The sequence below is a fragment of the Petaurus breviceps genome, unplaced genomic scaffold, assembly GCF_028583685.1.
Source record: "Petaurus breviceps papuanus isolate PSGF00001 unplaced genomic scaffold, PetGlider_PUasm1.0 90919, whole genome shotgun sequence".
Taxonomy (NCBI): Eukaryota; Metazoa; Chordata; class Mammalia; order Diprotodontia; family Petauridae; genus Petaurus; species Petaurus breviceps.
Genome location: NW_027187378.1, coordinates 30509510 through 30522604, shown reverse-complemented (window position 1 = coordinate 30522604; position 13095 = coordinate 30509510). Strand labels below are relative to the sequence as shown.

Genomic DNA, 13095 nt, shown 5'->3' with positions numbered 1-13095 from the left:
AGCTGTATTGATTGGGTCAGTAAATTTCTGGTCTTCCCGTTATCCCTGTCATTTCTACTATCTTGACTCATCATCCAGAAAACCACATCCCTTGGCTCCAGAGCTATTAGTGAAATATTCCAGTGTTTTTGGTTTGCTAGTTTGTTTTCTGAACAACTCATTTGATCCCATGTAAGTCAGCAAGAATGGGTTAAGTGGTAAGTTTAAAGTATATTTGTTTAGATTTAAAGATATTTACCAGCCTGTTAGTTTCATCTCTGATACCTAAGTGAAATAAGCACACCAGATCTAAGTAGGGAATCCCAGACCATCATAATGCATCTCTTTCTTCTCAGAGAGGACAACAGATTCTTCTCATTTGCTGGTATCTTTGTGTTCCAGGCGGTACTGGATACTTCTTCAGAAGGTCTGGATTCTGTGGACAGAGAAAGCTCTGCAGACTGAGCTTCCACTCAGTCTTGAGGGGGGGTAGATTTACTGCCTCCTCCTTCTCTTTGTCCCCTGCATTACATTCTTACATTCACCAAATGCTACCTTTGATTCCCCACTGGTACATTTTGCTTCTTGGTTACTAACTAGCCTTGTAGAATTATTTCTTTCTTCTTATCCAGGAACCCTTCATCCTTTCTAATAAGATGGAGTAGAGAGTCATTCCTCAAATTCTTTCACCTCACTACTAGCTGAAGGATTAGTTTACATTTAAAACCCTCATAATTGGGCTACCATCTCTGGAAAGAAGACATATAGCAAAAATGCTACGGATCCCTGGGTCAAGGCCCTTACTGCTCATAGTTTCTGAATCACAGGGCAAATTAATCTGTCTTATACTTTCCCCCTGGAAACACTTACCTAAAAGCTGACAAGGAAATTGTTCCCACTACCCCTAGAAGTTTGGCTTTTATGTTTATTTATGCTAATCTGACATGGATTCAGTAAATCAGTCAGCCAACAGGCATTTATTAGGAGCTACCTGTGCTAGGGACTAGAAAGTATTCTGTGATACACATACAGAAAATCAGAATCTTATCACTGGCTGTGCTATCTCAGTTGTGTCTTCATGTGCATTTCTCCCAGGTGTCACATGAACTCTCACCCCCTCAGTAGTGTCTAGTATAGTTGCCTTCATGGAGTAGGTACTTAATAATGGAGTTTATGGAGAGGAAAGTAATTGTGGAATGACTGTCAGCATCCCACCATCATGCTCTTCCCTCTTTCTAGGACATTTCCTCTCCCAGGCACCCAGTGCTCTCATGTTATTCCTGGACTGCTCTGGTCACCAAGGAATACTTTCTGATGAGCTGATTCACACTAAAGTATTAGTAGTTGTGTCAACTGAACATTGAACAGAAGCCTTTAGTGAGAGGGTACCTCTGGTGCTACTGAATAGAGGTGTCAGACACGCAACCTGAAGTCTGCATTGCCCCAGTGCAAGCCAAGTGATGCTGAAACAGATTAAAATGTACTTGGGAAATATTTAACAAAACAAAATACGATATGACATATCTAATATTAATTTGTGGTTTTCTAAGTTAATATGTGGGCAACTAGGTGGTGCAGTGCATAGAGTGCCAGGCCTGGAGCCAGGAAGGCCTGAATTCAAATCTGGCCTCAGACACCTACTGGCCATGTGACCCTGCACAAGTCACTTAACCCTGTTTGCCTCAGTTTCCTCATCTGTAAAATGAACCGGAGAAGGAAATGGCAAACCACTCCAGTATCTCTGCCAAGAAAACCACAGATGGGATCATGAAGTGTCGAACATGACTGAAATGACTGAACAGAGTCAATATGTGACTTGTAGTAATCCTTATGTATTGTTTTCTTTTTGAGTTTGGCACCACTGCTTTAGGATAGATAGATAGATAGATAGATAGATAGATAGATAGATAGATAGATAGATAGATAGATAGATAGATAGATAGATAGATAGATAGATGATAGAGACGGAGATAGAGAGACAGAGAGATATTTGGCATGTTGGGAGCTTTAGAGCAGGAGGTCTTTTCTTGAGCCCCACAAGACCAAAGGCTATTCAGCTGGTGGGTGGGACATGATATGGTGAGGAAGCTGGTTGGGGGAAGATATAGTAGCAGTGGAGAACCTGGGACTCAAGGCCACATGAGGCCTTCTTGGTCCTAAGTCCAAATTTTACTGAGTCCAAGTTTTGGACTTGGGTCCAAAGTTTTGACCGAGTTTGAGTTTTACAGAATAAATTTTTTTTTTTTTTGCCTTTTGGAGGGCAATTGGGGTTAAGTAACTTGCCCAAGGTTACGTGGCTAGTATTTTTGTGTGGGTATTGTGTCTCAGGCCGGAACCAAACTCAGGTCCTCCCGACTCCAGGGCCGGCGCTTTACTCAATGCGCCACCTAGCCGCCCCAATAAATTCTTTTATTACAGAAAATTGTTCTGTGAAGTTTGGATTTGGTCAAAGGGCCACAGTTGAGGACCTAGAGGGCCCACATATGACCTCGAGTCTACAGATTCCCCACCCATTACAGGGGATGGCACCAGAAGTAATGTGGCCTTTCACCTTCCTCTTTTTCCCTAACAGATCCTTCTGAATTTTACTTCCCTGGATTTATACCGCAGCCGGCTGTGCTGGTACGACTACGTAGAGGTTAGAGACGGGTTTTGGAGAAAAGCTCCCCTCCGAGGTAACTGTGTCCTACCCTGCTCTAGGCATCATGGTCAAATGAGATAACCTATGTAAAGCACTTTGAAAACACTAAAGTGCTGTATAAATGCTGGTGGTTGTTATTATGACTTCTACCCTCTGTTCTGAGAACTACCCACTTCTTTCTTCATAATTTCCCTTAAGCCTTTCTACACACACAGTTCCAAACATTCTCATCAATATGCTCTACAAGCATGAACCGTGGAATCAGAGGCATAAGCCTTGGATTCTAATCCCGGCTCTGCTCTGTGACCTTAAGGAAATCCCTAAACCTTTGTGGACATCATCTGCAAAGGCGGGTAATCACGTCTCCCTGGCCTGCCTGTCAGTGTAGTGACAGCTTTGGAGCAGAGATAAGATAAGAAGGAAAAAACCTGACCACTTGTTTGTTGTTGTATCTGTGAACCTTGATGTGATTGCCCCAGGTCCAGGGTCTGGATCACAGTTTTGCAGTTTGTGGAAGGGAAGGAAATTTGGCATGATTGCGCATGGTTATGTACATGGTCCAATGACAGAAAGGAGCCTGAGAAAAAAGGACACCAAGTAGAGATCGGGTCAGGACTAGGGTAGGGATGGCACCTGGGGTGTCTGCTGCCCCAGGCAAGGCTTGAAAGGTGTATCTCAGTTGGCTCAGTGGATAGTGTACTGGTCATGGAATTAGGAAGACCTGAGTTCAAATCTAAACTCAGATACTTACTAGTTATGTGAGTTTGAGCAAGTCATTTAACCTCTGTTTGCTTGAAAGAAAAAAAAAAGAAATTCGTGTCTCCGTGTTGCAATCTATAAGAGAAGTTAAGTTTTCCCTGTGACACATGGGACATGGCATCATAAAGCAAACATATCCAGGCTATGGATGGTGGGATTTTCTGATATTGCAAACATGTGCCATTACCTTTGTCATATTAAAGAGTCCCTCATTGTACCCTCCTCTGTACTCCTGCTTTAGCTACACCGGATTTCTAGATGGATTCATCTGTGCTATTCTCATGCCTCTCCCTACCTTTCCCTGCCTACAGGAAGGTTCTGTGGGAACAAACTCCCAGAACCCATCGTCTCCACTGATAGCCGCCTCTGGGTGGAGTTCCGAAGCAGTAGCAATTGGGTTGGGAAAGGCTTCTTTGCTGTTTATGAAGGTATTCAAGGGGAATGTGCTGTGGGGTCAATAAGGCCTGGGTGTAAAGAGAGTGCATTGTCCTTGCCCTCTTAAATTGAACTTGGTCAATAAGCATTTACCAAGCGCTATGTGCTAAGCACTGGTTATATGGGGCAGCCAATTGGAGCAGTGGATAGAACACTGGGCTTGGAACCAGAAAAACCTGAGTTCAAATCTGGCATCACTAGCTATGTGACCCTGGGCAAATTATGTAGCCTTGTTTGCCTCAGTTTCCTCATCTATAAAATGAACTATTTTATAGCTCATATTTTATAGAAGGAAATGGCAAACCATTCCAGTCTCCTTGCCAAGAAAACTCCCCAAAAATGGGGTCACAAAGAGTCAGACATGACTGAAACAACTCAGCTGGTTATATGGGGGAGGAGATGGAAGGAAAAAAACAAGGTCCCTGCCCTCAAGGAGCTTACAGGCTAATGAGAAAACATGCCAGAAATTGTCCATACAAAGTGTAAATGGAAGGTAATCTCAGAGGGAAGGTTCTAGCTGGGGTAGGGGGCTGGGGAAACTGGGAAAGATCTGCAGAAAGTAGGATTTGAGCTGTGTCTGGAAGTAAGTGAAGGAAAACAGGAGACAGAGTTAAAGAAGGAGAACATTTCAGGCATGGGGAAGAACTGATGCAAAGACAGAATTTGGAGGTAGAGTCTAATGTGAGAGGAACCAAAGGAAGGCCAGTGTTGCTGGATCCTGGAGTATCTGGAAGGGAGGGAAGTGGAAGAAGATGGGAAAGGTAGGAAGGGGCAGGGTTGTACGAGTTAAAAGCCAAACAGAGAATTTGAGAATTTGGTCCTCATTAACAGGGAGTATTAAGGAGCCACTTTGCCTTAGGGAAAGGGGCAATGCAGTAGGCAGAACCCTAAGAGAAAACAAATGGAGAATGGAATTAGACAGAGGTGTAGGAAAAGTTGGAGTGGATGAAAATTAAAGGAAGATAGAAGAGAAATATGTGGAACAGTGGAAGGAAAAGAATAGGATTATGAAGAGAATCCAGGAGACATCAGAACTCTACAAATGTCAGGAACTGGAGAATGGGGAAAGCCAGAAAGGGGAGGAGTCCAGTCCAGCAGAGTAGGGAATTACCATGAATCCTGAGAATCCAGGAAGGTGAGGAAGGTCAAACCCCCCCCCCCCCCCGATAGAATGAGGTCCTCTCCACCATTACTCTGACTTCCCCCACCCGTACTGTTTGCAGCCATCTGTGGGGGTGATGTAAAGAAGGACAATGGCCATATTCAGTCACCCAATTACCCAGATGACTACCGACCCAGCAAAGTCTGTATTTGGAGGATCCAGGTGTCTGAAGGCTTCCATGTGGGGCTTACTTTCCAGTCTTTTGAGGTATGGTGCTGAATGTGGGACCATCCTAATTGGGGGAAACGATAGTCCTCTAAACCTACATATCACTGGCTCCTCTTTCTCTGTCTCTTTAGGCAATCAGTGCCCAACTACTCTCCCCCAGTTCTTTTGATCAACTCCTTTCTTGCCCTCTTCATATTTTCAAGTCTACCTTTCCTACCTCTCCAGCGGCCTAGCTGGGGTAGGATCCTATGGCAGCTGGAAACTCCTCTTCCCAACCCAGCTTCTGCCCTTTGTCTCCCCTCCAGATCGAACGCCATGATAGCTGTGCCTATGACTACTTGGAGGTACGGGATGGACACAGTGAGACCAGCACCCTCATTGGACGATACTGCGGCTATGAGAAACCAGATGACATCAAAAGTACATCCAGCCGTCTCTGGCTCAAGTTTGTCTCTGATGGCTCCATCAACAAGGCCGGCTTCGCTGTCAACTTTTTCAAAGGTGCCTCCTTCCTTTCATCCACCCACCCCCTGCAGTGCCCATTTCTAGAATGCCTACTACCTTCCTGGGTTGTTGTAAGGAACAAATGAGATAACATTAAAGTGCTACAGAAATTTATTATGGGGCAATGAATAGAGCATTGGCCCTGAAGTCAGGAGGACCTGAGTTGAAATCCAGTCTCAGACACTTGACACTTAACTAGCTATGTGACCTTGGGCAAGTCATTTAACCCCAATTGCCTTGCCTTCCCCCCTCAAAAGAAAAAGAAATTTGAGTTACAATTGTTTCTTCCTCACTGAACTCCCCCATTGTCCATCAGTCTCTACAATACCCATATATCTACCTCTTTTATTTGGTCTTTTCTTCATTCGTTCATTGAATATTTATTGAAGAACAGCTATGTACTCAGCACTGTGATAGGCATCAGGGCTGAGGGTGGGGAAAGGAAATCTCTCCAATAACTTGTTAGATCTCTCTTAGGCACTTAACCATTTTTAACATTCCACAGCTCTCTGTGTTGACCTGTCATCTCCCTCTAAGATTATAAACTCCTTGAAGGCAGAAACCATGTTGCTTTTCATCATTGTATTTCCAGAACCTGATCGACACAGGGCCTTGCACATAGTAGGTCCTAAATACATCTTTGCTAAATCAGATTGACACATGAGAAATGTAACACACAGTCCACACCCTCAAGAAATTCAGTCTCTAGATGGGGAGTCAAGACATGCACAGCGAAAAGTTAACCAATAATACAAATGTCAAATGGTATAAGACATAATAAAAATAATTGACATTTTTACAGGGTGTCCCAAAAGTCTTAGCATTAATAGCTTACTGAAGCTTTACTAGCTTAAAACCAGATAAAGTGAGTAGCTATTAAAGCTTTAATTTCACTAAGACTTTTGGGACACCATGTGTATAGGTCATTGATGTTTACCAAGGGCTTTACATACACACATTTATTCCACATGACAACCTCATGAGGTTAGTACTGAAGGTACATTTATCCCCACTGTACTGTTATGGTGCTCAGAGAGGGTTGGAGACTTGTCCATGGGCACACAGCAGATGACTGTCAGGGGTGAGATTTCAGTTCAGGGGTCCTCTGACTCCAAGCCCAGCACCCTTTCCACTCTACCACACCTCCTCTCAGGGCAGGATATGCTCAGTGCCACCTGACTGGTACACTCAGTATTCTAATTCAGAGGAAGTAGAGATCATTATGGTTAGGGGGGTTAGGGAAAGTTTCCTGAATGGTCAGTGCCCCTAAATTAGACACACACACACACACATAATTCATACACAAGGCACACACAATGTACACACAAATACGCACATATGTGTACACACATATAATTTCTTTGTTTCACTCTCTGGTACCTACTACCCTCATCACTATGCCTTTAAGCAACAGGAGTTCATGGGCTTGGATGGGGAAAAATTCCATCTTTATATTCACTCAAAGAAAACTTTGATTTTCTTTGTAATGTTATGTACTTGATTTTATGCATTTAAAAACATCACTGTGAGAAGGGTCCCTGGCGCACACAAAGGTAAGGACCTTTGGCCTTAAGGGATTCCTGTGTTTTCCTATGGGGGAGCTGCAGGACCCTAGCTCTCCATTTCTGTCCACCCTGCCTCCTATTAGATGTAATTCTTGGGCTTGTGTGATAAGCCAGTGAGGACCATCTGCCCTCCCGAGCACAGGAAAGTAGGGTGGAGAAGTGAGGGAAGAGCTTACCTCACAAAAAGGAATGATGAACTTGGATTTGGAAGGGTCCAGAAGAGGCCTGGGTCTGAAAGCTTCTCCACAGCCTCGCAGGTGGGGGCCTCAGTTCCAAGCTTTAAGCCTCAGCTCTGCTTCCTTTCCCAACCAGAAGTGGACGAGTGCTCCCGACCCAACCGAGGGGGCTGTGAACAGCGTTGTCTCAACACTCTGGGCAGTTATAAATGCAGCTGTGACCCAGGCTATGAGCTGGCTCCAGACAAACGCCGCTGTGAAGGTGAGCAGTGCCCTGTTAGCGCCTTCTCTGCCAATCTCTCCTCCTTCTGATGCCCAGACATTAACTCGTTATCAGTGGTCATTCCTGACACCCCTTGGAGAAGTAAGTTCTTTCCTTGAAGACATGGGAGCTTGGTCTACCCTGCTATGTAGAAGCTCCTGAAGTTTCTGCCTTGCCCCTGAACCCCTCCACCACGGCCCTGTCCTCCTCCAGTCCTGCCTGTCTGGGCTTGTGGAGCCACTGGGCATTTCCCTTTGGGCAGCCAGCTTCTCAGTCATGCCCAGGCTAGGCCTACCCTGTCTCCTTCCCCATTCCCAGACCAGTAACCCTTGGCATATGATGCCCTCTCTAACCCCACTCTCCCATATTCCCGACTCCACAGCTGCCTGCGGCGGTTTCCTTACCAAACTCAATGGCTCGATCACCAGCCCAGGCTGGCCCAAGGAATACCCTCCCAACAAGAACTGTATCTGGCAGCTTGTGGCACCTACCCAGTACCGAATCTCCCTACAATTTGACTTCTTTGAGACAGAGGGAAATGATGTAAGTACCAGCTCCTGTGCTTGGGCCAGGAGAGGGCAAAGAAGTCATGCCCCATTCTTCCATTCCCATAGACTTCTTGTGTTCCATCTCTCACTCTTCTCTCCTTTACCTCCTCCTTGGTTCTGAAGAGGGTGAGGGAAGGAGGCCTTATTTATCTCCATAGCCTCAGAAAGGGAACATTGCTGAGTGGATATGGAGCTAGACTCAGAGCCAGGAGGTCCTAGGTTTGAATCTTGCCACTACTGACACTGGCTGTGTGACCCCAGCAAGTCACAACCTCTCCATGCTCTAGTCAACTCTTTAAGACTATTATAAGTTGCAGAAAATGCCAACCTACTTTGGCAAAGGGAGTGTTCTCACCTGGGAGCTCCCTAGACTGGTGAAACCATGGGTGCACTCTCTGTCCGCCTGTCTTTTCTAGGCTCAGATACAGTACTCTATGCTTAATTTTTGTTGCTGATAAATCAGAACTTTAGCGATCAACTCCCAAAGACAAGGTAGTAGAATCCTGGGGATCCCCCTATAGTCAGGAAGTTAGTCTTTCTGTCTAATTTTTTAAAATATCAATAACAAACCTGGATATTTTATTTTCATGAGGGTGTAAGCAGTGCTATGCTAGAGCTAACTTGAATCAGCTACCAAGAACTGATTGTTAAATTTTCATTGTGAGCATTTACACCTTGGAAATCAGAAACTATATGTCAGAGCTTATTTTTTGTTTTGTTAATTTCTAGACTTTTAAAAATGATGGGAAAAAAAATAATCATGCAGATCAAACTTACAAGTGCCTACAATGTACATTTCCTTCCCTGGCCCCACCCAGAGAGCCGGTTGTTACACCCTTATACCAGCACACCACTGCATCTGCAAAGTTTGTGTACCGACTCTTAATGTTTTAACACTTCTGATAATGTAGCTCATTCTCTCAATTGTGATTTTTTTAAATTGCTGATTTATATTCAGTTCTGGTCAACTGTGAATCATGAGTCTTCTGCCAATAGTACCAGTCACCTCACAAGTGGGTGTCTTACTTCTGTCTTATAGGATTTACATTCATTGCAGTGCCCTGGGTATTATGAGGCTTTACTCCATCCCCAGGGTGCAGCCAAGGAGGGTTATGTCCCCTCTGCCTACAGCTTTTGGAAAGCTCTTCTAACCACCCCCTTTTGTCATTGACAGATTTCATATAACATACATGCATAGTTTGTATATATCAAGGCAGCTAGGTGGCCGCGTGGACAGGGCAGGCCTGAGTTCAAATCAGACAATTCCTAGCTGCATAATAGTGTGCAAGTCACTTAAACCTCCTCCTTGTCAGTTTCCTCATTTGTAAAATGGGAATGTAAAATGGTAGCACAAATAAATATCAGAGATGGGATTTGAATTCAGATCCTTTGATCTCCAGAACTAGGGGAAAAAGGACTAGCTTTGAAATCTTATGATTCTGTTTAGAAAAAGACCAGAATTAGCACTCATGAAACACCTTTTAAATAAGACGGTAATTTTAGTCCTTGTTTGGGGTCCAGATGCTTTCTAGGGCAGAGACTTTTCACTTTGGACCCCTTTCTCAAAATCATGTTTTTAAATATTTGAAGGAAATGCTGAATTTCAATTAAAGGTTAATGAAAATAAAAGATGCGATTGTTTTTCCCATCTGAGTTCATGTACTCCCTGACCTCAACTCCTGGACCCCTTAGGTGGAGGGGGTGTCTGTGGACCTCAAGTTAAGAACCCATCCTCGTGGTTCAGAGCATGAATAGTTCAATGGCAGCTGGATAAGTTAGGGGAGGGTGGCTTCCTTAGAAGTGGGACCTGAGCTGTACCCATCGGGACAGGTATGTAAGTATGACTTTGTGGAGGTGAGGAGTGGACTGACTGCGGATTCAAAACTTCATGGCAAGTTCTGTGGTGCTGAAAAACCTGAAGTGATAACCTCCCAGTACAACAACATGCGCGTGGAGTTCAAGTCAGACAACACGGTCTCCAAGAAGGGCTTCAAGGCCCACTTCTTCTCAGGTAACACTGGCATCACCTGCCCCGGGATCCAACATGGTGCTTCCCCCATCATGCCTAGAGGGTGCAGCTCTTATCCCTCCTTTTCCCCTGGGATCCCTTGGCCCCCACCTAGGGTAGAGACGACAGACTGTCTTTGAGCTCTCATGGTCAAGAGCCCCACTAGTTTGACTTTCCTGCCCCCCACCCCTCCAGATGTAGTCAGCCCTTTCACCCCCATGTGCCTTTTAGAGCTGATGTTCTCTAGAGGCTTTGGGCAACAGGTCAGCACCTTGGCTGGTGGTCAGGCTACTTGCCAAACTCCATGCAGGCGGGGCTGGTTCATTACAGGGACTTAAGAAAGAATAGAGAGGCAGTGTGGTAGTGTTGCCAGAGGATTGGTCTTGGAGTCAGAAAGACTAGGTACAAGCCTTACCCCTGCCACATACAGGCTATGGGACACTTAACCTCTCACTGTCCCAAAGAACTCTTTAAGGTTTTAAATTATGGATGAGCTGGGAATTTGCACTATTGGAGAGTTCCCTGCACTGATGAAATCGCAGGCCCTGAATGGGAGGGGGGGAAGGAATAATTAGACATCTCCACCCTAACATAAAACATTCCCTGTCCCCATTCTGTCCACAATTGAGGGAGAGTCAGATTAAGACTCATCACAATAGCAAATATTGATTAAATGCTTACAAGCACTGTCCTTGTTCCTTTTATATCCTTCTGTTTCGGGCCAGTCTATAGGATCTGTCCCCTTGCTGGGAGATAGGGATGCTTGCCCCACCCCCACCCCCAGCTTTTCAGTTAATCAATAAGTATTTGGTGAGTCACTGCTGCGTGCTCCATCCTGGGCTAGCTGCCTTTTGGAGCTGGTAGAGCAGAAGTGTAAGACATGATTCTGGTCCCAAAGAGCTGGCAGTCTCATGAGGAAACGAGACAGACACATAGGAAGCAGAAAACAGTAGAAAACGCCATATGATCATCTGGGGCTAAATTGTATGGAATATCCTAAAGGTGCTCAAGGGTAGAGAGGCTCATGTGGCTTAGAGCCCCTGGACTTGGGCCCACAGGCAGTTTTCATCTTTCCTCTATATCCATCTTTTCCCACCACCCACTCCCTGCCTAAATAAGAGGACTTGGAAATCCAAGCCGGTAAACACCCTGTGCAGTGCCTTATGGGAAAGGGGAGAGGCGAGGGCAGGTGTCCAGAGAGATATTGTCTGCTCCTCCGGCCCCATCCCCCTACACTAGCCATATTCCCTTTGTCCATCCCTACCCCAATCCTGTGCCTTCCTGCCTCCTTGCCGTAAGCCCCAGTGCACTGCATTCTCCAACAGCACCAGTTGATTTCTCCGTTCCTGGAGTTCCCCCACCCCTGCCTGCCCCTCCCCCCACCCTAGCCACCATGCACCTGCTTCTTCCATCCTGTCCCGCTTGGCATTGCCAGCTCCACCGCTCTGCTTGAAGAATTCTCCATTTCCCATCCCCCTCCCCTTTCCTTTTGCTTGCTAAGATTCCCGTTAATGCAATATGGACCAAATTCTTTTCCTATCCAAACCACATGTCCCTGTGCTGGTGCGTGATGCCTAATGGAAGTGGCCAGAAGTGACATTGCACCCACTCAAGGGATGACGTGGCCCTAGGGAAAAACCATTACCTGCTTACTCTTGTCTCTCTCTGCATTTCTATTACTGTGGTCTTACAAAATGGGGGAAAGGGTATTCTTAAAACCCAAATCCATTAGGCCTGAATTGCCAAGGGTGGCCAGCCCACGGATGGCTTCCTTCAGCTCAGTGATGTCCCACCCTGCCTGTGGGTGCAAGAGACCTGCTGAAGAGCCTTGGCTGGAGGGCTCTTCTTTTGGTGCTGGGAGCATGGGGTGTCTGCCTTTGGAACCCCAGGACTGGGGCTCTTTGAACCATTCGGACACTCACGAGGAGACCCTAGGCTAAGAAGCAGAAGACCCTGGAAGAATTTCAGTTCACTCTCAGCCAAGCAAGATGCCAAGGGGCTTGCAGGCACTGCAGGGTGAGTGGTGTCTTCTCCTTCAGGCACATGTCCATCCTCCCTTTGCCCTTGACATCCCACCGTTTCCCTTCCTTGGCTCAGAGGTGGGGCTCCCTCTCATCCCCATATCCCAGGACAGAGTCCCAACACATGCTAAATCTCATAGGCCCCATGGGACCTAGCTTTCCTGACTGCCCTCCAAATCAGTTTGACAGTAGAAAATAAGAAGAATCAAGAGTCCCCTAAAAGTACATCTTCCTTCCTTTTCCTTGAGCCTGGAAGCCTTCAGGGTCTAGGAAATGAGCCCAAAGGTTTCTGTAAATTTCTTCCTATGATAAAACCTCAGGGAGCCCCCCCTCTTGATACCACATTTGTTTTCTGAAGTTCCTTCTGTAAGACATCAGATTCTCTGCCTAGGAGTTCTCCCATTATTACTTTGCCTGAGCAAGAGTCCCCAGGAGATGAAAGCTGAGCCCACAGTCAGAGTTGAATGGTTATATAAAAACTACCCCTTTGTGGTGCTGGAGGGTTCTCTGTCCTATTAACTTTGGAGGGCATCCCTTTTGCACTCTTTTGTCTCTGAGCACCAGTGCCTTTGGGAGGACAGAGTTGCTTCCTGATAACTTCCCCTTCTGTCTGCTCCAGCCATGAGGCACCCCTCTAACTTTAAGAGAGGATTGGTATCCCAGGGTCTCCAGATTCGTGGCCTGAGAGCCTGCTGACCCTTTCCAGCCATGGGATTGCAAGTGGATCCTCACTTGGCAACCTGGTTACTAAGGGGCAGTTTGACAATCCTTGGTTCTTCCCCTTGTTTTTTTCTCTTGGGATGTGTGTGTGTGTGTATGTGTGTGTGAGAGAGGTGAGAGAGAGAGAGACAGAGAGAGAGAGAGAGA

The 13095-nt window shown here is 45.9% G+C and overlaps 1 protein-coding gene across 2 annotated transcripts in view; it reads left to right on the top strand.

Moving 5' to 3' along the window:
• Nucleotides 1-13095, top strand: part of BMP1 (bone morphogenetic protein 1) — a 56435-nt gene that overhangs the window by 32802 nt on the left and 10538 nt on the right. For both annotated transcript variants that reach the window (XM_069075709.1, XM_069075710.1), the window contains exons 9-15: nt 2552-2654; nt 3691-3807; nt 5038-5183; nt 5450-5645; nt 7526-7651; nt 8034-8194; nt 10030-10210. In XM_069075709.1, coding sequence (XP_068931810.1) covers nt 2552-2654; nt 3691-3807; nt 5038-5183; nt 5450-5645; nt 7526-7651; nt 8034-8194; nt 10030-10210 — 1030 coding nt within the window. The remainder of the gene's footprint in view (nt 1-2551; nt 2655-3690; nt 3808-5037; nt 5184-5449; nt 5646-7525; nt 7652-8033; nt 8195-10029; nt 10211-13095) is intronic.